At 45.9% G+C, this 26,258-nt stretch overlaps 1 protein-coding gene across 1 annotated transcript in view; it reads right to left on the bottom strand.

Moving 5' to 3' along the window:
* tnr (tenascin R (restrictin, janusin)) overlaps positions 1-26,258 on the bottom strand; it is a 484,923-nt gene that overhangs the window by 310,964 nt on the left and 147,701 nt on the right. The window contains exons 5-8 of the mRNA XM_078561777.1: positions 23,023-23,173; positions 16,240-16,509; positions 8,000-8,185; positions 7,193-7,282 (exon numbers count right to left, since the gene is read on the bottom strand). Of these exons, the coding sequence (XP_078417903.1) occupies positions 7,193-7,282; positions 8,000-8,185; positions 16,240-16,509; positions 23,023-23,173 (697 nt within the window). The remainder of the gene's footprint in view (positions 1-7,192; positions 7,283-7,999; positions 8,186-16,239; positions 16,510-23,022; positions 23,174-26,258) is intronic.

The raw sequence follows: 26,258 nt of genomic DNA, 5'->3' as shown, positions 1-26,258 counted from the left end.
CCTCCTTCCCCCAGACTGGAAGACGGTGGACCAAAGGTCAGTACTGGGCTAATGCTTTCCCATGATACCAAACTGGCAACAGGGCATAGTTAGGCTGGCAGATTGGGCAGACAAGCGGCAGATGTAATTTAATAGAGAAAGGTGTGAGATGTTGCATTATGGCAGGAAGCTATTGAATCCAGTGCCCTTGGTTTGTTGGGGCTAAAGGATCCAGGTTGCACCCTTTTTTTGGGGTGACCGAGTTGGTACAGAGAACATCCGGAGATCATTATTAGAATAAGCACATGCTGTTTATTTGCAAACTAAACGCTGCAGCTACACTCGTGCGCTCACAACATAAAACCCTGTCTTCACTCATCAGTGACTAACTCAAGACTCTCCCACATAGAGGTAGCCCGTGTTACTCTGCTATTGGGTATTAAGATCATGTGACCTTAATTACAATGCTTGTTTTAAAGGTATATTACATCTCAGGTTACGACATCCCTCCCCCTTTACGGAAAAATACATTTAACAATTTTCCAATATATCAAATTATTTACACAGATCAATCATTGACAAAGTCTGCCTCTCTGGTGGTTTCCTTACGTGTGTAGAACATCTCAGCTCTACAGCTTCTGAAGCTTGCTTTGGAATCTCCCTTACTGAAGTCATCTGAGCATCTGGTTCTACAGCAGCTATCTGTAAATCTGTTTCTTCGACTCTTTCAGGTACAGTCGGCCCTTCAAATACATTTGTACTTGGTTGAGTTCTTTCAACAGGAAATGTTGATTCAGTCTCAAACACTGGGGAATCACATCTGGAATTTTGGCTTCACCACTTCATATGTGATCCGTATGTCTTCTCACTATCCCATCACCGGCTTTCAGGTGGTAGGAAAGAGATCCCATTGCAGCACTTATTTCACCAAACAACCATACTGGTCCTTGTCTAAAATTTTTCACAAATAGCTTAGACTCATGGGCTCAGATGTTTACAGCACAGAAGGAGGCCATTCGGCCCATTGTGTCCACGCCATTGTGTCCAGTCAACAAAGATCTGACAACACTAATCCCATTTTACAGCGCTTGGCCCATAGCCCTGGAGGCTACGGTAATGCAACTGAACATCTAAATACCTTGTCTTCTACATTAAGTTTTCTGTCCTAGCTATGACAATCAAGCCCCATTTTCTGATTTCCTGCTTCCTTTCTACCTTCCCCCACAAGTTTGAGATGATCCGGCTCATTCTTGGCTGGAGATGGCACTTCCAGCAAGAATTCCACAGGTGTGACACCTGTTGTTGAATGAGGGGTGGTTCTATAATGGAAAAGAAATCATGCTAATTTAATCGCAATCGAATCTCCAGATAATTTCTTCGCACTAGATTTGAACGTCTGAACTGATCTCTTGGCGACTCCATTTGAAGAAGGGTGATAAGGAGGTGTCATAACATGAACAATACCATTGGGGTTTGTAAATCAATTAAATTCAGCACTTGTGAATACTGTTCCACTATCTGATACTGACACTTCAGGTAATCCATTTATAACAAAGTTTTGTCATAGTTTGTCTATTGTCGATGAAGATGTGGGTGACCTCACTTCGTATATATCCATCAGTTTGAATGAGCCTCTATGATGAGGAGAAACATTGTTCCCATAAAAGGTCCCACATGGTCGATGTGTACTCGTACCCATGGTCTTCCTGGCCACTCCCAGGGGTGTAACGGAGCTGTTGCAGGTAATTTTTGTACTTATTGGCACTGCATATAGCTTTGCACTAAGTTTTTTATTCCTCCATCCATTCCTGGCCACCACATACAGCTGCGTGCTGTTGCCTTCATTTTGGAAATTCCGGGATGTGCACTGTGAAGTTCGGATAACAATGGCTTCCATCCTTTTGGCGGAACAATCACCCGAGCTCCCCACAATAAAATAGCTTCTTGGCTGGTTATCTCGTATCTCCTCTGGAAATATGGTTTCATTTCATCAGATTCTTGTGCTTGTGACCAACCATAAAGAACTTGATTTCTCATGTTTGGATAAGACTGGGTCTCAGCTCATCAATCTTTCATTTGTTTTGCACATATCAGTGATGAGTCCAGGAAGTTCAATAACAAGACTTATTCCTGAGGAATTGGAACATCCTCATCTTTTACTTGCAAGGGTAAACGACCGAGTGCATCTGTATTTGCAATTTGACTTCCGGGTCTGTGAATGAAAGTGTACTCATACGCTGCCAAAATCAATGCCCATCTTTGTACTCTTGCTGAGGCTATAGGGGGTGTAGCCCTGTCTTCACCAAATGGCCCTAACAATGGCTTGAGGTCCGTTATGATAAAATGACGACCATTTACAAACTGATGAAGCTTTTTAACACTGAAAATGATTGCCAGGCCTTCCTTTTCAATTTGTCAGTTCTTGTTCTCTGCAGTACTGAGTGTTCTTGACATATATCCTATAGGTCGTTCTGATCTATCATCCATTCAATGGGAAAGCACTATTCCCACTGCATAAGGTGATGTGCCTCATGTTAATGTCAACTCCTTCTTTGGATCAAAATGTATTCGAAGTGTAGGTGACTGTAGCAACTTTTTAACTTTTGCGAAAGCTTCTTCCTGTGGTGTTTGCCAAGACCATCTCTGGTTTTTCTTGAGCAAGTATTTCAGGGGTGCCAGTTCTGTCGACACATTAGGCAAGAAGCGTCCATAGTAATTGATCATCCCCAAGAATGATTTCAAATCAGATCTATTCCTTGGCGCTGGGTCTTCTCTAATGGCTTTCACCTTTTCTTCAACTGGATGTAGGCCTGGTGAATTTACCTTGTGACCTCGGTAAGTTATCTCTTTTGCCTGGAATGTGCACTTTTCCTTTTTCAATCTCACTCCAACCTGCAAAAAATATTTCAGGACTTCTTACAAGACCATCAAATGTTCCTTTTCAGTGAGTCCAGTCACGAGAACGTCATCCAAATAAACTACAACATGGGGCAGTCCCTGTAGTAAACTTTCCATGGCTCTTTGGAATATGGCGCAAGCAGAAGATACGCAAAATGGGAAATGGGTGTATTGGTACAACCCCTTATGCGTATTTATAGTGATAAACCTCTGGGATACCTTCTCTCCTTCTAATTACTGGTAGGCATGACTCATATCTAACTTCGTATAGGCCTTTTTACCTGCCAGTTTCACATATAATTCTCCTATTTTAGGTATGGGGTGTCCATCCAATTTTGCCATTTTATTAGCTGTAAATTTGTAGTCCCCACATATTCGAATGCTTCAGTCAGGTTTGAGAACAGGTACACTTGGGGCTGCCCTCTCTGAAAACTGCACAGGTTGTATCCCTTCCAACTTTTTTAATCTGTCCAGTTTGGCATCTACCTTATCCCACATTCCATAAGGTACTGGTCTTGCCTTCATGAATCTTGGTGTTGCCTCAGGATCTATATGGATTTTTGCTGGTAGCCCTCTAATCTTTCCAAGTTCTTCCTAGAAAACTGAGGCATATTTTTGTAATAGTTCTGATAGCCCATTAGCTCTCAGTTGGAAGATTTCAGTCCATTCCAATTTAATTTCTTTCAGCCAGTTTTGTCCGAGGAGATTAGGTCCCTTGCCTGCTGCTACCATCAAGGGCAATCTCACTGTTTGACCTCCGTAGTTTACCGTGACTTCACATATACCCTTGACTTATATATCTTCTCCTGTGTAAGTTCTTAATTTTCCGTCAGTTCCTTCAAAATTCAGTTTACATTCTCCATGATTCTGGCATTCTCATTCCCTCTCATGGTTACATAGACAGGCTCTGTTCTTCCTACCTTTATATTATATAACAAATAGATATCAGCATCTATCTCTTCAGGCTTTTCAACGCTGTTTATCTCATTGGGTTTTGGCTTTTGTCTGCCTGATTCTACCTTTACAATGTCTCATTTCAATGGCAGAAGAAACATTCAATATTTTTAAACTGTTTTTCAGTGCAGGGATATCTGTTTCCTCCTCTGTCACTGTGATGTCATGCTTTTGCTGCAAAGTTTTCATTTTTAATTTGTCTTCTAGCAGTGGCTGCTTCCCGCTTCAGAACACTTTTGCGCTCTTTTTGGCTGAGGCTCCCCACCCAAAGTGGAGGACTGGGCCATTTTGCGCTCTTCAAATGGCTTCTGAGTCTCACGCTGCACCTTCCATTGCAAGAGTGATTTCCAATGCCTTCAGAAAATCTAGATTTGATTCAGCCAGCAATCTCCTCTGAATGGCGTTTTTGTTTATACTACACACCAAACAATCTCAAAACATATTAATAGATGTACCAAACTCACAATACTCAGTTAATTACTTCAGACTTGCCATATAACAAGTGACTGTCTCCCCGGCAGCTTTATTTCTTGAGTTAAATTTAAACCGTTGCATCGTCACCGATGGCTTGGGCTGGTAACGATTCTTTATGAGGTTTACTAAATCATCAAAGCTTTGAGTCTGGAGCACTGAGCGCCAACAGATTCTGAATTAATCCGTATGTCTTACTCCCACATGTGGACAGAAGGATTGCGCGCCTCTTCTCCCCCGCAATGTCATTCACCCGGAAGAAGAACACGAGACGTTGAACATAGTGAGACCAGTCGTCCAAGGTTGGGTCGAAAGGATCCACACTTGCAAATTGCAGCATGCGCTGAGGGGATTACCTCAACACACTGAAGGAAATTTTCTTTACCTACAACTACCATGCGAGGTACTGCCCAATTTCGATTCTTATGGATTCCTCCATTTTTTCTCATGCTTTTTACCTCATTTTTCCATGTATTTCCTTGCTTTTACTCTCGTTGCCAGTTTGTTGGATCCAGTGCCCTTGGTTTGTTGGGGCTAAAGGATCCAGGTTGCACGCTTGTTTCAGGGTGACCGAGTTGGCACAGAGACAGGGAACATTGTTCTCTGACGGAGATCCTTATTAGAATAAGCACATGCTGTTTATTTACAAATTAAACTCTGCAGCTACACTCGTGCATTCATAACATAAAACCCTGTCTTCACTCATCAGTGACTAACTCAAGAATCTCACACAGAGATAGCCTGCACTACTCTGCTATTGGGTATTTAGATCATGTGACCTTACATTACAATGCTTGTTTTAAAGGCATATTACATCTCAGGTTACTACAGAAGGTAAGGGAGAGGCAATATAGGTTAAGTGGCACAGCTCTACAGAGTGTGCAGGAACAGAGTGGAACATGCATAGATCACACAACATATCGAGAGAGGGGTTAGTAAAGCAGATGGGATTGTGCTTCATAAGCAGAGGTATTGGGTACAAAAGCAGGGAAGTTATGCTGAACATTTTTAAAGCTCTGGATAGGCCCCAACTAGAATATTGTGTCCAGTTCTGGTCACCACCCTTTAGGAAGGTTGTGAGGGTCCTTGAGAGGGTGCGGAGGAGATTTACTGGAATGGTTCCAAGGATGAGGGATTTTAGTTACAAGGTTAGGTTGGAGAAGCTGGGGTTGTTCTCCTTGGAGCAAAGGAGATTGAGGGGAAATTCCCAAAGCCTATGCCTATCAATCCGGATGAAGTACCTTTAAGTGCCAGCAGTGTGTCAGTTGATAGAAATCTCACTTGTACCAGAAGGTTGTGGGTTTAAGTTCCTCCCAAGACTTGAGAACAAAGACAAAGACTGGCACTGCAGTGCAGGACTGAGGGAGTGCTACTCTATCATTCTGTCTTCCGTTGGAGATGTTAAACTGGTCATCCCAGTTGAACATAAACGACTCAATGCCAAGATTTTGAAGAAGAGTAGTGGAGATGTCCGAGTGGAGATTATCACATTGCTGTTTGTGGGAGCTTGCTGTGCACAAATTGCCACCAATAATTGGCACAAACAGGACACCATAGCTCTTCTAAAGAGCACCATGGGATCTTTTAATGTATCTTGAGAATTGGATGGACAGTTTAACAACTCAGCTGAAACACAGCACATCCGTCAGTGCAGCACTCCCTCAGAACTGACCATCTGACAGTGCAGCACTCCCTCAGTACTGACCCTCTGACAGTGCAGCACTCCTTCAGTACTGACCCTCCGACAGTGCAGCACTCCCTCAGTACTGACTCTCCAATAGTGCAGCTGGAGCGTCAGTCTGCATTTTTCTGCTCAAGGCTCTGCCATAGGTCATGAACTCACCGCTTTCTGACTCAGTGCTCAGAGCAATACCCACTGAGCCACTGCTGTTCCCTACCTAATAATACCCCCCGCCCCACACCTGGGTACAACATCTCTGGACCCAACCCAAGTCCTACAAAGAACATCCTTTGTGTGTCATCCCAGATTACTAACTAGCAGCTACACTGCCGTGTGCTACCTGGCTGCACATTCTCCTTGGGCACCAGCCTCCTAAATCGTCTGTGTAACCCCGAGCTGTACCATTCATGGGCACTATACATGGAATCCTACCCAGTCTGAGCTGTTCCCAGGGATTGTTTACTTGTGACAGTTCTAAATATCTGCTTTATGTCTAAGATGTTGCTCGTACCTGCACTATTCCTGATGGCTGGTCATCTGGATTATCTCTGGATACTGCCTTTTCAATCCTGTACCACCTCACTGTAACAATGCAGGACATTGCACAGATGTACTATTTCTACCATTGCTATCAGATGCCAAGCCCAGCTCTTCCAACCTTTATCAATGTACGGTTACTGCCCATCTGTCCATCCCCAAGTGTGGGCCACCAGTAACATCCCTGAAAACTGCCCAGTGGAAGCAATTGATGGGCTGAGTACCGATACTGGGTTAGAAGTGGAAACTGAATGAATTGAATACAATCCAGCACTTTAAGGAAAGCATGTCATGTGATCCAGCCTCAGTTTCACTAGGTTTAATCTTGCTGCCAGGCTGGGCACTGTCATTTTGAACAAACCACTGCTGCCACCATGTTGTGTGTGTGCTAGAACGATATAAAGGCAACAATTGCTCAGTGTGGAAACACACTGTGGGCTCATTTTTTAAGTACAGGCACATGTGGACACATATTCATGGATAGAAAGCTTGAGGAGATCAGAGCTGCAGAGCTGTATGTGTGTGTTCTGCTCCAGGCTGAAGTGAAACTGAGGCTGGATCACATGACACACTTCCCTTAAAGTGATGACATGCTGCTATCCCTTAAAGGCAGATTACAACAATACACAGAGTGGAATTCAAAGCCACACTGAGGCGGTCTTAGAGATTTACCAGTTCTTGCGTTCATGGTGGCTGGAGCACTTTGCTTAGTCTCCTTAATGGCAGAGATTCCTATCCCGTACTCCGTACCAGGCAATAAATCTGCAGACAAAATCGAGAGGGCAGCTCATCAAACAGTGACAACTAAAGCTCTCATCCTCAGAGTCACCATGAGTACAATCATCAGCTTCACCATCAGCATCCTCATTAGGAAATCAAATACAAACTACTGCAGATGCTGGGAATCTGAAATCAATGCTGGAAACACTCAGCAGGTCAGGCAACATCTGTGCAGAGAGAAACAGCGTCAACATTTCAGCACAATGACCTAGTGTCAGAACAGGGCAGAGTGAAAGGGTGACAGGTTTTCATCTCAGTTCAGAGACAGGGAAAAGGGCGAAGGGAAGGGAAGAGCAAAGGACAGCTCTGTGATTGGGAGGCAGGACAAATTACACAATAAAATGGACGATGGTGTAAGGGCGATAATGAGACAGCTGAAGAAACAAAAGGTGGGTCGAGGAGATGTAAACTGGCAACAGCAGCTGAAGTTCAAAACAAATGGCTTTAGTGGTTATAATCTGTAATAATATCATGATCAGCAATACTATTATCAGCAGCATGAATACCACTGTCATCATCATAAAGACCATTAGCAGTAACACCATCGACATTGAACCAATATTATTACAACAGCAGCAGCACTATCTATAACATTATTAGTGTAGCCTGAGTGGAATGGACTCACACTCCCTCTGTCCTGTCATTCCTTAATGAGTGAAAGCTGTTGCTGCAGTCTCTGTCAGAAGTTCTGATACTCACCAATCAGGGTGACTTTGCTTGTTGGCCCTGTGTTTTCGGACACAATCAGCTCATGGTACTGCCCGCCTGCCAGTGTGCTGTAGACCACCCTATACCTGTCCACATCAGCTTGACTGTTCTCCCATTCCAGCTCCAGCCTGCTGTCCCCTGGTGTCACCACACGCAGGTTTCTGGGAGCATCAATCTCTGTGGAGTAAAGCATGAAGAGTGGACATTGACAGAAAGGACTAAGGTAGAAAACAAGCCACCATTCAGACCTTCTACCTTCCGGCTCCCAACCCCAGGCCTCAGATACTGGATGTACATCCTTTAGCTTGAGGTGTGCTCGACAATTCCACAATTGTACGATATGTTAAGCACAGCTATCGCGAGCACTCTGAGTGCTATTTTCAGTTCTTTTTTAAAAATTTATTCATGGGATGTGGGCTTCGCTGGCAGGGCCAGCATTTATTGCCCATCCCTAGTTGCCCTTGAGAAGGTGGTGTTGAGCTGCCTTCTTGAACCGCTGCAGTCATGTGGTGTAGGTACACCCACAGTGCTGTTAGGGAGGGAGTTCCAGGCTTTTGACCCAGCGACAGTGAAGGAACGGAGATATATTTCCCATTAGGATGATGAGTGACTTGGAGGGGAACTTCCAGGTGGTGTTCCCATCTATCTGCTGCCCTTGTCCTTCTAGAACCATCTTGGTTGTGGGTTTGGAAGGTGAATTCCTGCAGTGCATCTTGTAGATGGTACACACTGTTGCTACTGTGCGTTGGTGGTGGAGGAGCGAATGTTTGTGGATGTGGTGCCAATCAAGCGGCTACTTTGTCCTGGATGGTGTCAAGCTTCTTGAGTGTTGTGGGAGTTGCACTCATCCAGGCAAGTGGGGAGTATTCTATCACACTCCTGACTTGTGCCTTGTAGATGGTGGACAGGCTTTGGGAGTTAGGAAGTGAGATACTCATCTCACGCTTCCTAGCCTCTGACCTGCACTTGTAGCCACAGTATTTATATGGCTAGTCCAGTTCAGTTTCTGGTCAATGGTAACCCCCAGAATGTTGATAGTTGGGGATTCAGTGATGGTAATGCCATTAAACATCAAGAGGCAATAGCTAGATTCTCTCTTGTTAGAGATGGTCATTGCCCGGCACTTGTGTGGCATGAATGTTACGTGCCACTTGTCAGCCCGGCTGAACATTGTGCAATCATCAGCCAACATCCCCGCTTCTGACCTTATGATGGAAGGAAGGTCATTGATAAAGCAGCTGAAGATGGTTGGGCCGAGGACTTTACCCTGAGGGACTCCTACAGTGATGTCCTGGCGCTGAGATCACTGACCTCCATCAACCACAACCACCTTCCTTTGTGCTAGGTACCTACTCTTACCCATTCTATTCCCTCAGAAACTAGAGAGCAACTTTTAAAGCTAAAAGAGAAAATAACCAGCATGCAGGATAAAAATGCAGGTACAGAATTGTCAGGTTTACTGTTAGGGTCAAGTTCTCATCCAGGATCCCAAAGAGGGAACAGGGCAACCAGCTGAGGTGACAAGTATTTGTTTGGAACCAAGGCCCTATGAAGTCATTATACACAAAGGCACAACGGTAATGTAACTGAGAACAAATCAGATCCATTCTGGATCCTCAACCACCGTGCAGTCCTGTCAAGGATAAGGTCCAAAATGCAACCAGGATCAACATCTAAGAATGACAATCCCACAGATCAGTGTGGGTGATTAAAGAAACCTCCAGACAAGGTCAGGTCTGGGCAGATTACCTTTATACTTTAGAGACTCACAGATTCATTCATTCTGCATTCTATACATTACCTATGTAATGGTAACTAAACATGCCGATAAATAGATGTACTTCTTTGGGAGTGGAAAAGCGTCTTTAAAAAGAAAGGAGCATGTTGTAATATGCCTTTAAGGGATTGCAGTATGACATCACTAGAAGGGAAGTGTGTCATGCAATCCAGTTTTACTTCCACTTTTGTGTTTGAGCAGAACACAGCAAGGCTCTGCTGCTGATGTACTAGAGCTCACTGTCCATGTATATCTGTTCACATGTGCCTAGTCTTAATGAATGAAACCCACCACCCCCACCACCATGAGTTTACCCTTATGAATAATTGGTGCCTTTATATCATTATTACAACACAACACTACAAATAGGAAGAGAGTTGCTAAATGATTGATAGATTAATCATTTGGTAAAACTGTGCAGCAATGTGAGGTCATCCACTTTATACCTGAGACAGATGTATCATTTAAAAAGTGAGAAGGTAGCAACTGTTGATGAACAGAGAGATTCCCAAGAATGGAATCACTCAAAGTTTGTGGAGAGGTACAAACAATCAATGAACCAAGTAAGGGAATGTTGGCTTTTAACTCCAGTGCAGGAATGCGAAGTGTGGAAATTATGTTCCAGCTGTACAGAGCTCTGTTCAGAATATCTGGGGAGAGCTGAGATCAGCTCTGGGCACTGTACCTCAGGAAGGGTAGATGAGTCTTGGAGGGAGTGTCGTATAAATTCACCAGAATGCCATGGGGCTAAAGGTTTAAATTCTAAGGGCAGGGTATATAAACACGATTTGTATTCCCTCAGGTAAAGAAGATTAAGGGGTGATTTGATTGATGTGATTAAGAGGTTTAAGGGAGTTAACAGGAATGGCGGGGAGAAACTTATGGCTGGGGGAGAGGGGAGGGGAGATGGGAGGAGGGGGGAAGAGGGGGAGGGGGAGGTGGTCAGGGGGAAAAGCGAGGACAAGAGGGTAGAAGCTTCAGACAAGAGCCAAGCTGTTTAAGGTGATGTCAGGAAACACTTCTTCACACAAGCTTGTGGAAATGCCTGACAAATCTGTTAGAATTCTTTGAGGAGGTAATGAGTAGGTTAGACAAAGGAGAGCCAATGGATGTTATCTACTTGGACTTCCAGAAGGCCTTTGACAAGGTGCCACACAGGAGGCTGCTCAGTAAGATAAGAGCCCATGGTGTTAGAGGCAAGGTTCTAGCATGGATAGAAGATTGGCTGTCTGGCAGAAGGCAGAGAGTGGGGATAAGGGGGTCCTTCTCAGGATGGCGGCCGGTGACTAGTGGAGTTCCGCAGGGGTCAGTGTTGGGACCACAACTTTTCACTTTATACACTAATGATCTAGAAGGAACTGAGGGCATCCTGGCTAAGTTTGCAGATGATACAAAGATAGGTGGAGGGACAGGTAGTATTGAGGAGGCAGGGAGGCTGCAGAAGAATTTGGACAGGTTAGGAGAATGGGCAAAGAAGTGGCAGATAGAATACAGTGTGGGCAAGTGTGAGGTCATGCACTTTGGTAGGAAGAATAGAGGCATAGACTATTTCCTAAATGGGGAGAGAATTCAGAAATCTGGAGTGCAAAGGCACTTGGGAGTCCTAGTCCAGGATTCTCTTAAGGTTAACTTGCAGGTTGAGTCGGTAGTTAGGAAGGCAAATGCAATGTTGGCATTTATTTCGAGATGACTAGAATATAAAAGCAGGGATGTGCTGCTGAGACTTTATAAGGCTCTGGTCAGACCACATTTAGAATATTGTGAGCAATTTTGGGCCCCATATCTCAGGAAGGATGTGCTGGCCCTGGAGAGGGTCCAGAGGAGGTTCACGAGAACGATCTCAGGAATGAAAGGCTTAACATATGAGGAACGTTTGAGGACTCTGGATCTATACTCGATGGAGTTTAGAAGGATGAGGGTGGATTTGATTGAAACTTACAGAATACTGAAAGGCCTGGATAGAGTGGACATGGGGAAGATGTTTCCATTAGTAGGAGAGACTAGGACCCGAGGGCACAGCCTCAGAATAAAGGGAAGACCTTTTAGAACAGAGATGAGGAGAAACTTCTTTAGCCAGAGAGTGGTGAATCTATGGAATTCATTGCCACAGAAGGCTGTGGAGGCCAGGTCATTGAGTGTATTTAAGACTGAGATAGATAGGTTCTTGATTGGTAAGGGAATCAAAGGTTATGGGAGAAGGCGGGAGAATGGGGTTGAGAAACTTATCGGCCATGATTGAATGGCGGAGCAAATTCGATGGGCCGAATGGCCTAATTTCTGCTCCTATGTCTTATGGTCTTATGGAAATCAGGAAGTCTCATACCAAAAAAAGCTGTTGAGGTTGGGGGGCCAATAAAATGTTTCTCAACTGAGATTGATAGATTTTTGTTAGATTAAGATATTGGGGCTTTGGAGCAGAAGTGGGCAGAGGGAGATCAACCACAATCTAATTCTACACTGAATGATCCAATATTCAGACAGCTTAAGCACCAACCATTCAAAAAGAATAATGTAAGCTCAAAGTTTATAGCACACGAGAAGCTATTCAGCCCCTCAAATCTCTGCTAGGTCTTCCAAGAGACGGCCAGCACAGTCACAGTCCACAATACCGTGCACTGTATTTATTTTAAATAATGAATCCTGGTTTCCCTTCAAAATCTGCCCACATCCAATTACTGAGACAAACTTTACTGTGCTCATTAAAATAGGATCTTTGGCACTGATTCCACATTCACACCATTCAAACCACAAACACCAGAGATTCATGGGACAAATTGAGAAATCATATCAGGTCATTTCAAATGGGCACCATCCATCAAACACTCCCAGCACAGGTACAGCACGGGGTTAGATACAGAGTAAAACTCCCTCTACACTGTCCCATCAAACACTCCCAGGACAGGTACAGCACGGGGTTAGATACAGAGTATAGCTCCCTCTACACTGTCCCCATCAAACACTCCCAGGACAGGTACAGCACGGGGTTAGATACTGAGAAAAGCTCCCTTCAGTCCATGAGAAAACAAACAAGTTTTGGAGCTTCTTTCAGTGAAAGCTCAGGCTGAATGTCGACCAGTCTGTGAGGTAACATTGATAAACACATATATTCTTGTAAAGGACCAAGTTTGGCCAAACAAGCACAAGGATGCGCTTACATAGGATGATTCAGACAAGGTATTCATACTGAGCCCAAACACACACAAATACAGGATGACTTACACTGATGACTCAGACACACAGGAGTACATACAGATTCATACATGGTGGGCTTGGCACAGTCTCACAGGCTTGAACTGTGATCACCTCAGTGACATCAATAGCTGTCCAGGGGAGTGTCTGCAGTGAAAGGAGGGAGTTCCAGAATATTTATGTCACTTGAAGATGCGTGTGATAAACAGTGAGAATGATGTCAATCAACTGCGCCAGGACATAGCTAGGCTGGCAGAATGGGCAGACACGTGGCAGTTGGAATTTCATAGAGAGAAGTGTGAGGTGATGCATTTTGACAGGAAAGAAAGGGAGGGGCAGTGACTGGACATATTGAGAAGGGTTAGTAAAGCAGATGGGATTGGGCTTCATAAACAGAGGTATTGGGTATCAAAGCAGGGAAGTTATGGTGAACCTTTATAAAGCTCTGGCTAGGCCCCAACTAGAATATTGTGTCCATTTCTGGTCACCACACTTTAGGAAGGATGTGAGGGTCCTTGAGAGGGTGCGGAGGAGATTTACCAGAATGGTTCCAGGGATGAGGGATTTTAGTTACAAGGTTAGGTCGGAGAAGCTGGGGTTGTTCTCCTTGGAGCAAAGGAGATTGAGGGGAGATTTGATAGAGGGGTACGAGATTAGGACAGGTTTATATAAGGTAGACAAAGAAAATCTGTTCCCATTGGCTGATGGTACAAGGACTGGGGGACACAGATTTAAGGTTTTGAACAAGAGATACAGGGGGAATGTGAGGAAGAACTTGTTTACACAGCGAGTGGTGATGACCTGGAACTCGCTGCCCACGATGGGGGTGGAAGCAGAGACGATGAATAATTTCAACAGGAAATTGGATGGGGACATGAGAGAAATAAACTTCCAGGGACAACGGGGTAGAGCCTGGGGGGGCGGAGGGTGGGAGCCTGGGGGGTGGGGGGAGGCCAGGTGGGGGGGATGGGATTGGCTGGTTTGCTCTCAGAGTTGGCATGGAATCAACGGGCTGAATGACTTCCATCTACACATAATGACTTTATAACTTTGTGGCTCTCGGTGTTACACACAGGCACACATATGTACACAGTATCATGAAATCCAGTGATCTTTGTGCCCCTGGTGCAAAGTTAGAAATTTGTGGAGAATGTAACATTTAGGGTACAGGATGTTGCAATGCTTGTTACATTGGATCCCAGCTGGTAACAAGGATAGGACACTATGGGAGTGTTTGGATAGGTCCCCAGGTCAGTGCGAGTGTCAATGAACAGCTCTTCTTGAGACAGTCTGTTTGAGGTAGTCCGTCTGAGGCAGTCTGTTTGAGGGAGTCCGTTTGAGGGAGTCCGTTTGAGGGAGCCCGTTTGAGGGAGTCTGTTTGAGGGAGACTGTTTGATGGAGACAGTCTCCCTCAGACAGGCTCTCTCAGAGGTAGACTGTCTGAGGGAGTCTGATGGAGGGAGTCTGAGGGAGCCAGTTTGAGGGAATCTGTCTGAGAGAGTCTGTTTGAGGGAGTCTGTCTGAGAGAGTCTGTTTGAGGGAGCCAGTTTGAGGGAGTCTCTTTAAGAGAGACTGTCAGAAGGAGTCTGTTTGATGGAGACAGTCTCCCTCAAACTGTCTCCCTCAGACAGACTCCCTCAGACAGAGACTGTGTGAGGGAGACTGTGTGAGGGAGAATGCCTGAGGGAGAATGTCTGAGGAAGAATATCTGAGGGAAAATGCCTGAAGGAAAATGTCTGAGGGAGTCTGATGGAGGGACACTGCAGGAGAATCTTTGAGGGAGACAGTTTGAGGGAGTCAGTTTGAGGGAGACAGTTTGAGGGAGACAGTTTGAGGGAGTCAGTTTGAGGGAGTCAGTTTGAGGGAGTCAGTTTGAGGGAGACTGTTTGAGGGAGACTGTTTGAGGGAGTCAGTTTGAGGGAGTCAGTTTGAGGGAGTCAGTTTGAGGGAGTCAGTTTGAGGGAGACTGTTTGAGGGAGATTTTTTGAGGGAGTCAGTTTGAGGGAGTCAGTTTGAGGGAGACTGTTTGAGGGAGACTGTTTGAGGGAGACTGTTTGACGGAGACTTTTTGAGGGAGACAGCTTGAGGGAGTCAGTTTGAGGGAGTCAGTTTGAGGGAGTCAGTTTGAGGGAGACTGTTTGAGGGAGACTTTTTGAGGGAGTCAGTTTGAGGGAGACTGTTTGAGGGAGACTGTTTGAGGGAGTCAGTTTGAGGGAGACTGTTTGAGGGAGACTGTTTGAGGGAGTCAGTTTGAGGGAGACTGTTTGAGGGAGTCAGTTTGAGGGAGACTGTTTGAGGGAGTCAGTTTGAGGGAGACTGTTTGAGGGAGTCAGTTTGAGGGAGACTGTTTGAGGGAGACTGTTTGAGGGAGACTGTTTGAGGGAGACTGTTTGAGGGAGACTGTTTGAGGGAGACTGCCTGTCCATAAGTGTTACAAAGATAAAAGGGACAGAAGCAGGTCCCAATTAAGTTAAAGAGCGAGCTGAAGGGAGCAGACTTTAAGTAAAGGGGGCCATTGGGGGAAAGGAACCCCTTTGGAGCAGCGATGTTCTGCCTGGCGCTGCCATAGATCGGAAAGTGCGCTTGTGAGCTAGTGTTGGGAATCCAGGGAGAAGGCAATAAATGCTGGTCTAGCCAGTGACAACCACATCCCATGAATGAGCTAAGGAAGAATCTTGGAAGGTGAGATTGAAACCCTGTTTGGTGGGCCATTGTTAAAGCCACCTGAGTGAGAGCGAGTTTTGAAGAGAATTCCAAGGAGTGAGCTTTAAAGATTGAAGCTGGGAATCTCTCTTGAGACAGAGTTTCATTGATAGTGTTTGACTTGGTGTTTGCTGATGTCTAGGTGCGTTCTTGAGATATCCATGGGCTCTCTCCTAGTTGCATCTGTCATTTGCTCTGCAGTGTGGCGTGTTTGATCACAGTTTGATTGTTAACTCACATGTGCCTCATACTTACCCTGAATGTTTGAGTATGAGATCCATATTGTGGGTGGTTTTATCTTTTCTGAACTTATGTAGTTTGTTCAAAACTCATGGAATCTTGTGGCTTTATTCCAAAAACAGGCCTCTTGAATCTCAAACTTTATCTACTTAAACAAAATATTATTGGTCTCCCTAATCAGATTTTCCCCCACAAGTTCTGGTCAGAGATCACAGACACCTACATGCACTCTTGCACATATGTATACACACACACGCACATGTATATACACACACACGCACATGTATATACACACACACGCACACACACACACACACCTTACCTGTGGTAAAGGCTGCAGTCACTGGTTGGCTCTGCCCATGCTCATGAATGTTGGTGACTGATACCTGATACTGTGAGGCGGGTCTCAGATTCTGCAGGGAGTACTGGCTCAGAGTGGGCTGTAGCCTCAGCACTGTCTTCTCACTCATCCCACTGGCTAGTCCATACGACAGCAGCACGTGGTCGACATGGGCTCTTGGAAGTGTCCATTCCACAAAGGCAAAAGTGTCAGCCACCTCCCTGATGGTGATCTGATTTGGTCCATCAATCACTGAACACAGGAAGAAATGGAGAGCTGTATCCAACACCGAATAGACACACACATGGAACCCAAAAGCACCGAGTCCCAAACCAGCTGGGAGACATTGAGAAATGGAACAGACTTGGTCTGCAGCTCACTCCACACAGGTGATTGCCTCATTTTCTTTACCCACTTTCAGCATGCAGACATTGCAGGCAGGGTCAGCATTCATTGAATGTCCCGAGTTTCTCTGAGAAACTGCTAGGTCTGTTTCCTGAACCTTGGGTAATGCTTGACACACCTAAGCACTTACTTCAGAATCAGTTACTGTGGGACTGGGACCACAAACAGGCCAGGTTGTGCGGGGACAGCAAGATTCCTTCATCAATCTTGAACCAGCGGGGTTTTTATGACAATCCAATAGCTTCATGAGCACTCTTCCTGTTAGCATATTCTTATCAAAACTCAAGTCAAGTTCTCAAACAACCCATGATTAGCCTTGGAGTCACCTTCACTGGATTATCAGTTCAGTAACTGAACTATGACACTTCCACGCTTTATGAATGTGCTGAATTTAATTATTTTTTTGATCTTAGAAAATTAGGAATCCCATGAATCATCGAGTCTTACAGCACAGAACAGACCCAGCATGCCTGTGCCAGAACTAAGAACTATCAAAAAAAACTCACTCCCTTGCTCTTTCTCCTGAGCCCTCAAAATATTTCCTTGTCCAGTTTTGTCCCATTCCCTTTTGAAAGTTACTATTGAATATGTTTCCACTGCCCATCCAGATCGTGCATCCCAGCTCGCTGTGTAAAAAAATATTCTCCTCAAATTGCATCTGATACTTTTACCATTAATTTTACATCATTGTTCTCCGGTTAATGTTCCTCCCGCCAGTTTCTACCTGTCTGCTCTGTGATTCATCATTTTAAACACACCCATAAAATCACCCTGGAGCCATTCTCAGCCTGAAGAGAAGCAAGGCCAGCTTCTCCAGTCTCTTTAAATAACTTGTTACAAAAGTGAGACTTTATAAGACAGGTGTGTTCTAAACTGTTTCTTTTTAATTAAAGGTAAAACAGAATGTTCTGAATGTGGGATGGTGTGATCATACTAACTCTGCCTGGAGGCAGGCCCACTGCAACTGCAACCTATGGGGCCAAATTTTTGTCTCCAAATGGAGGTGGGAATCAGGATACAAAATGCTGCACTTGGATAGTTTTTGGAGGAAAAGCATTTCTTCTCTGCCTTCCCAAGCGCATTCCATCTCCGTGTGGCCTTTTCACAGGTTGGGAAGGACGCGGGTACAAAACGCACCAGCACCTCCTCTGAGATTGGGGATCACTGTTGTGAGGAGAATTGTTTTTCCTCCTGCATACCATTTTCATGTGCTGGTGTGGGTTTTGGAAGCCCTAAAAAAACCTCTCCTTGTGAAGTTCGTAACTGCTGAGGAAGTCTGCTGAGGAATCATGCTGCAGCTGTATAGAACATTGGTTAGGCCACACTTGGAATATTGCGTGCAATTCTGGTCGCCACATTACCAGAAGGATATGGAGGCATTGGAGAGGGTGCAGAGGAGGTTTACCAGGATGCTGCCTGGTCTGGAGGTTACTAGCTATGAGGAGAGGTTGGAGAAACTCGGATTGTTCTCACTAGAGCGACGGAGATTGAGGGGCGACTTGATAGAAGTTTACAAAATTATGAGTGGCATGGACAGAGCAGATAGTCAGAAGCTTTTTCCCAGGGTGGAAGAGTCAATTACTAGGGGACATAGATTTAAGGTGAGAGGAGAAAACTTTAGAGGAGGGCAAGTTTTTTACGCAGAGGGTAGTGAGTGTCTGGAATTCGCTGCCAGAGGAGGTGGTGGAAGCAGGTACGATAGTGATGTTTAAGAGGCAGCTTGACAAATACATGAATAGGATGGGAATAGAGGGTTACGGACTCCGGAAGTGCAAAATGTTTTAGTTTGACAGGCAATATGATCGGCGCAGGCTTGGAGGGCCGAAGGGCCTGTTCCTGTGCTGTACTTTTCTTTGTTCTTTGTCCTTTGAATCAGGACCATTCTGAAAGGTATGTGTAAAGTGTTTTCACACCTTCAAATTATAGATATTGGGTGGTTTATTGTAATGTAGATGTGTTTATAATGCTGTGATTCATCATCTGCCCTGTAAGTTGTCCTGAAACCTGTAGGTTGATCTTTCTTTGATAAGCATTGTGCCATTGTTGTTATGTATTACAGTACTTTTCCAATTCTCCACATATTAAGAAATGTGAAAAAAAATGGCTGGCATGTTTCGTGCTGTGATTTAAATCAACTGACAGTTCTGACTGATTAAAAAGAAACATGCTTTTGAAAGTTGAAAAAAATCTCAGTGCCTGCTCCCCTCCATTGATTGTCAGGCACTCTGCTTTGAAATGGAAATGGGATACCATGTGTTCAGTTAGTTTCAGGCACTGTAAAATTTGTTATGACAACTGCAGTCATTATGAATGCTTGGCTGGGTTGCAACAGCTGTTATGGCTTCAGCTCAGCGACTGGTCTATTGACCGAAGAATAATTAGCAGCTTTAAGAGGCTTTAATAATAAAATTTGTCTTAATCTGCTATCTTGTTCGGTTACAAACATAATAGGCACTTAAATGATTACATTTGCCTTTACATTGGAGTAGGTTTTGTTTTTCTTACCAAGATCAGCGATAGTGTGTTTGATTTCAGGAGTTCATTAGATTGTTAGAGGTTTTTCCCCAGTAATTTGAAAATAATTCCCATTGATATTGCATGGCTGATGAGGACTGTACATAGTGCATACTGGGTGAGTAGCTATGGAGGTCATGGTGGGGATGAGGAGGAATGGGGTGGCATGGGCAACCTTAAAGGGACATGGGGTAGCATGGGTGGGTGGAAGGGGAGAGAGGATGAAGGGTGATGTTTTTATGATGTTGGGGGGTGTTGAGGTGAGCTGCTGTGTGGGAGAGCTGAGGCAGGCCTTCTAACCAGCCTTCCTCTGCACCTCTGCTCCTGACACACTCCATTGTGGCTCACAAAGTAAACTTCAAACCTGATCCCTGTGCGAAAAGACAACAATCCTGGGCAAAGTCACACATGGGTCGGGGGTGAATTTCAGCAGGTGCAAAAGTGCACAGGTCAGGTTTTCCTGAACCCACCTGAAAACCCAGCCCCAGGTCTCGTTTTCACACCTTGACAGTAAAAAGAGGGGCAGCAGGTTTTCTGGACACACAGGCACAGAGACACAGAGGAACGGAGAGGCAGAAGCACAGAGAGATGGAGACACAGAGAGAGAAGAGAGACAGAGACACAGAGAGACTGGGAGAGGATGAGATGGGGAAACAGAGAGATGGCGACATGAAGAGAGAGAGGCATTAAGAGATAGAGAAACGTAGACATGAACAGATAGGGGAGACAGAAACATGGGAACATGGAACCATGGAGACATGGATGTGGAGACACAGAGACATGGAGATGAAGACACGGAGGCCCGGACAGACATGGAGAGGAAACAGAAGCAGTGTCCACACAGCTAGTGAGAACTGGTTCTCTACATGAAGAGATGGGACTTGTAAGTTTCCAGGGCCAAGGAATCGGCGAGGAGTGCCTTTCTGCTAGAGGCTGGTTTGGGGGATCCTCAGAAAACTGAGTGGACAGACTTTCAAAGGAAGACTCACCCTGATATAACAGGGTCCTCCTGAAAGCCTGCTGAAAACCCCGGAGGAGCGTGGGATATGATCTGGAAGGTTAGATATCTGGTGGCAGGGCTGACATCCTGTAACAGTGTCAAAACGTTGCCTGTTAAGAAATGTTTGATCTATGTTGATTTTAGTTGGTTCATTACAGTATAAGTCTTAAAGTGTGAAAACTTGTCATGCAATTATTTCTTTTGGTCACTGGACTCTGTTCTGGAGCATGTTCCTCTCCAGAGACTTGGGCAGGTAACTCAGGTTGATATTTAGATGCCCTGAGGCAGTGTAGCACATTCGAACATTGGGATGAAACATTTAACCATGGCCATCTCTCCACACCATGGACATCAAAGATTCCACAACCATTATTCGAGGAAGAACTAAGGAGTTGTCCCTCTGTCCTGTCAGAAATAACCCCATAGACAACACCATTAAATTAATAATATGATCATCATCCTACACTTGTGTACCCCAGTGAGAGTCAGTGTGTGTGGCTGTACACCAGTGAGAGTCAGTGTGTGTGGCTGTACACCAGTGAGAGTCAGTGTGTGTAGCTGTACACCAGTGAGAGTCAGTGTGTGTGGCTGTACCCCAGTGAGAGTCAGTGTGTGTGGCTGTACCCCAGTGAGAGTCAGTGTGTGTGGCTGTACACCAGTGAGAGTCAGTGTGTGTGGCTGTACCCCAGTGAGAGTCAGTGTGTGTAGCTGTACACCAGTGAGAGTCAGTGTGTGTGGCTGTACCCCAGTGAGAGTCAGTGTGTGTGGCTGTACCCCAGTGAGAGTCTGTGTGTGTGGCTGTACACCAGTGAGAGTCAGTGTGTGTGGCTGTACACCAGTGAGAGTCAGTGTGTGTGGCTGTACCCCAGTGAGAGTCAGTGTGTGTGGCTGTACACCAGTGAGAGTCAGTGTATGTGGCTGTACCCCAGTGAGAGTCAGTGTGTGTGGAACTGTACCCCAGTGAGATTCAGAATTTGTGGGACCTGTACCCCATTGAGAGTCAGTGTGTGTGTGGAATACATACCCCAGTGATTGTCAGTGTGTGTGGGACCCATAACCCAGTGAGCTTCAGAATGTGGAACTGTACCACAGTGAGAGTCTGTATGTGTAGAACTGTAACAGTGAGTCAGTGAGTGTGGCTCTCTACCCCAGTGAGAGTCAGTGTGTGGAACCATAACCCAGTGAGAACTACAGGCCAGTGAGTCTCAAATCAGTGGTAGGGAAACTATTGGAGAAAATTCTGAAGGAGAGAATCTATCTCCACTTGGAGAGGCAAGGTTTGATAAGGGATAGTCAGTATGGCTTTGACAGAGGGAGGTCATGCCTAACAAATTTGATTGAATTTTTTGAGGAGGTGACCAAGTGTGTAGATGAGGGTAGTGCAGTTGATGTAGTTTATATGGATTTCAGCAAAGCCTTTTGACATGTCCCACATGGGAGAATTATAAAGAAGGCAAGTTCACATGGGATACAGGGTAATTTGATAAGGTGGATTCAAAATTGGCTTAGTTGTAGGAGGCAGAGGGTGATGACAGAAGGCTGCTTTAGTGACTGGAAGCCAGTGTCCAGTGGCATACCACAGGGATCTGTGCTGGGTCCCCTATTTTTCGTCATTTATATAAACGACATAGATGACTATGTGGGGGGTAGGATTAGTAAGTTTGCGGATGACACAAAGGTTGGCCGGATGGTTAACAGTGAGGGTGAGTGTCTTGGGCTACAGGAAGATATAGACGGGATGGTCAAATGGGCAGATAAATGGCAGATGGAATTTAACCCTGAAAAGTGTGATGTGATACACTTTGGAAGGAGTAATTTGACAAGGAAGTATTCAATAAACGGCATGACATAAGGAAGTTCTGAGGAACAAAGGGACCTTGGCATGTGTGTCCATAGATCTCTGAAGGCGGAGGGGCATGTTAGTGGGGTGGTGAAAAAAGCATATGGGACACTTACCTTTATCAGTCGAGGCATAGATTACAAAAGTAGGGAGGTCATGTTGGAGTTGTATAGAAGATTTGTGAGGCCACAGCTGGAGTACTGTGTGCAGTTTTGGTCGCCACATTATAGGAAGGATGTGATTGCACTGGAGGGGGTACAGAGGAGATTCACCAGGATGTTGCCTGGGATGAAACATTTAAGTTATGAAGAGAGGTTGGATAGACTTGGATTGTTTTCGTTGGAGCAGAGAAGACTGATTGAGGTATACAAGATTATGAGGGGCATGGACAGGGTGGATAGGGAGCAGCTGTTCCCCTTAGATGAAGGGTCAGTCACAAGGGGACATAAGTTCAACGTGAGGGGCAGGAGGTTTAGGGGGGATGTGAGGAAAAACGTTTCTACCCAGAGGGTGGTGACGGTCTGGAATGCACTGCCTGGGAGGGTGGTGGAGGCAGGTTGCCTCACATCCTTTAAAAAGTACCTGGATAAGCACATGGCTTGTCATAACATTCAAGGCTATCGGTCAAGTGCTGGTAAATGGGATTTGTTAGGTAGATCAGGTGTTTCTCAAGTGTCGGTGCAGACTCAATGGGCCAAAGGGCCACTTCTGCACTGTGAGATTCTGAGAGACTGAGTGGGTAGAACTGTGCCCCAGTGAAAGCCAATGCGTGTTGAACAGTACACCAGTGATAGTCAGTGTGTGTGGAAATGTACACCAGTGAAAGTCTGTTTGTGTGGAACTGTACGCCAGTGAGAATCAGTGTGTGTGGAACTGTACCCCAGTGAGAGTCAGTGTGTGTGTGGTTGTACCCCAGTGAGAGTCAGTGTGTGTGGGACTGTACCCCAGTGATTTTGGTGTCTGCCCATTTGATGAATCTTTGCTTGTGAAAGGTGATTTCACTCACAGGTTGACACAGTTGTTGTTGCTGTTGAGCTCCTGCTTTGCCCTTTCAGAGCGACCAGGTTAACTGTATAATCCTCACCAGGTCGCAAACCTGACTGGTTAAAAGTCGTGACGGTGCGGGGAAGCTGCACCACCATCCCACCTTCATTACTCTGAAAAACAGAGAGCAACATATCAGAGAGGGAGAGAGAGAGAGAGGACGGTGAGTCGGGGCGAGAGAGAACCGACAGTCAGGCAGTGAGAGAATGGAGAGCGAGCGGGGTGAGACAGAACAGGGAGTTAGGGAGGGACAGAAGGGAGAGCGAGTGGGGAGAGAGAGAACAGATAGTTGGGGAGAGATAAATCAGAGAGAGAGAGTGAGTGAGAAAACTGAGGGCCAGGGATAGGTGAGCGGAAAGGGAGAGTCAGGGAGGAGAGAACAGAGATTCATGGAAAGAGATAAGGGAAAATCGGAGAGAGAAGAGAGAGGCAGGGAGAGAGAGAACGGAGAGACAGGGAGAGAGAGAATGGAGAGTGAGAGAGGGGGAGAGAGATTAGAGAGTTAAGGGGAGAGAGAGCGGAGAGTCAAGGATAGAAAGAACAGAGAGACAGGGAGAGAGACAATGGAGAGTCAGAGAGGGAGAGAATGGAGAGTCAGGTGGAGACAGAACAGAGCGTTAAGGGGGAGAGAGTTTGGAGAGCCGGGGAGAGGGAGAAACGAGGTTCAGGGTGAGAGAGAACGAGGAGAGGGGGAAAGAGAGAATGGAGTGACAGTGAGAGAGGAAACGCAGAGTCAGAGAGAGACAGTGCAGAGAATCAGGGAGAGGGGAAATGGAGAGAGAGAACAGACAATCAGGTAGAGTCAGACAGAGAGAGAATGGTGATTCAGGGAGAGAGAGAATGGAGAGTCAGACAGAGAGAGAAGGGTGATTCAGAGAGAGAGAGAAAGGAGAGGCAGGGAGAGAGATACTGGGGAGTCAGCGAGAGAGAGAACAGAGAGTCAGAGAGAGAGAAAATTGAATGTTAGGGAGAGGGAGAACGGTGAGAAATGGAAAGAGAAAATGGAGAAACAGAGAGAGAGGTAATGGAGAGTCATGGAGTAAGAAAATGGGGAGACAAGGAGAGAGTGAATGGAGAGTCAGTGAGAGAGTGAATGGAGAGTCAGTGAGAGAGTGAAAGGAGAGTCAGGGAGAGAGAGAATGGAGAGTCAGGGGTGGGAGAGAATGGAGAGTCGGGGGAGAGATAACGGAGAGTCAGGGAGAGAGTGAATGGAGAGTCAGGGAGAGAGTGAATGGAGAGTCAGGGAGAGAGAGAATGGAGAGTCAGGGAGAGAGTGAATGGAGAGTCAGGGAGAGAGAGATTGAATGGAAAGAAGGAGGAAAGGGAATGGAGAGTCACAGAGAGAGAGAATGGAAAGTCAGGGAGAGAGAGAAAGGAGAGTCAGAGAGTGAGAATGGAGAGCCAGGGAGTGAGAGAAAACAGGGAAAAGGAGAGTGACAATGGAGAGTTTGCGAGAGGGGGACTGGAGAGTCAGGGAGCGAGAGAATAGAGAATCAGGGAGGGAGAGAATGGAGAGCCAGGAAGAGAGAGAATGGAGAGTCAGGGAGAGAGTGAATGGAGAGTCAGGGAGAGAGTGAATGGAGAGTCAGTGAGAGAGTGAATGGAGAGTCAGTGAGAGAGTGAATAGAGAGTCAGGGACAGAGTGAATGGAGAGTCAGTGAGAGAGTGAATGGAGAGTCAGGGACAGAGTGAATGGAGAGTCAGGGAGAGAGTGAATGGAGATCCAGGGAGAAAGTGAACGGAGAGTCAGGGAGAGAGTGAATGGAGAGTCAGGGACAGAGTGAATGGAGAGTCAGTGACAGAGTGAATGGAGAGTCAGGGACAGAGTGAATGGAGAGTCAGTGAGAGAGTGAATGGAGATCCAGCGAGGGAGAGAATGGAGTGTCAGGGGTGGGAGAGAATGGAGAGTCAGGGGTGGGAGAGAATGGAGAGTCAGGGGTGGTAGAGAATGGAGAGTCAGGGAGAGAGAGAACAGAGAGTCAGGCAGACCGAGAATGGAGATTCAGGGAGAGAGTGAATGTAGAGCCTGGGAGAGAGAATGGAGAGTCAGGGAGAGTGAGAAGGGTGAGTCATTGAATGAGAGAACGGAGAGTCATGGAGAGGAAGAACACATAATCAGGGTGAGAGAGAAGGTGGGGAAAGGGAGAGAGAGAATAAAGATTCAGCAAGAGAGAGAACGGAGAGTCAGGGAGAGAGGGAATGGAGAGTCATGGAGAGAGAGAATGGAAAGTCAGGGAGAGAGTGAAAGGAGAGTCAGGGAGAGAGAGAAAGGAGAGTCAGAGAGTGAGAACAGAGAGCCAGGGAGTGGGAGAAAAGGGAGACAATGAGAGTGAAAATGGAGAGTTTGCGAGAGAGGGAGTGGAGAGTCAGGGATTGAGAGAATAGAGAGTCAGGGAGGGAGAGAATGGAGAGCCAGGAAGAGAGAGAATGGAGAGTCAGCGAGAGAGTGAATGGAGATCCAGGGGAAGAAAGAATGGAGTATCAGCTAGTGAATGGAGAGTCAGGGACAGAGTGAATGGAGAGCCAGGGCAAAAGAGAACAGAGAGTCAGCGAGAGGGTGAATGGAGAGTAAGGGAGAGAGTGAATGGAGAGTCAGGGGGGGAGAGAATGGAGAGTCAGTGAGAGAGTGAATGGAGAGTCAGGGAGAGAGTGAATGGAGAGTCAGGGAGAGAGAGAATGGAGAGTCAGTGAGAGAGTGAATGGAGATCCAGGGAGAGAGAGAATGGAGAGCCAGCGAGAGGAAGAACACATAATCAGGGTGAGAGAGAAGGTAGGGAAAGGGAGAGAGACAATAAAGATTCAGCAAGAGAGAGAATGGAGAGTCAGGGAGAGAGGGAATGGAGAGTCAGGGGGAGTGAGTATAGAGAGTTGGAGAGAGAGAGAATGGGGAGAGAGAGAATGGAGAGTCAGGGAAAGAGAGAACAGAGAGAGAGAAATGCGATACATGGAGAGAGAGAGAACAGAGAGAGAGAAGGAAGAGGCATTGAGGGAGAGAACGGAGAATCAGGGACAGAGAGAACGGAGAGTCTGGGAGTGAGAGAACAGGGAGACGGAGAGAGAGAGAAAGGAAAGTTAGGGAGAGAGAAAAAGGAGAGTCAGGGAGAGAGAGAAAGGAGAGTCAGGGAGAGAGAGAAAGGAGAGTCAGAGAGTGAGAACAGAGAGCAAGGGAGTGAGAGAACAGGGAGACAAGGAGAGTGA

Source organism: Cetorhinus maximus, chromosome 17 (genome assembly GCF_964194155.1).
Source record: "Cetorhinus maximus chromosome 17, sCetMax3.hap1.1, whole genome shotgun sequence".
In the NCBI taxonomy this organism is placed as follows: domain Eukaryota; kingdom Metazoa; phylum Chordata; class Chondrichthyes; order Lamniformes; family Cetorhinidae; genus Cetorhinus; species Cetorhinus maximus.
The sequence above is the reverse complement of the archived record's forward strand: the minus strand, read 5'-3'. Positions and strand labels throughout refer to the sequence as shown.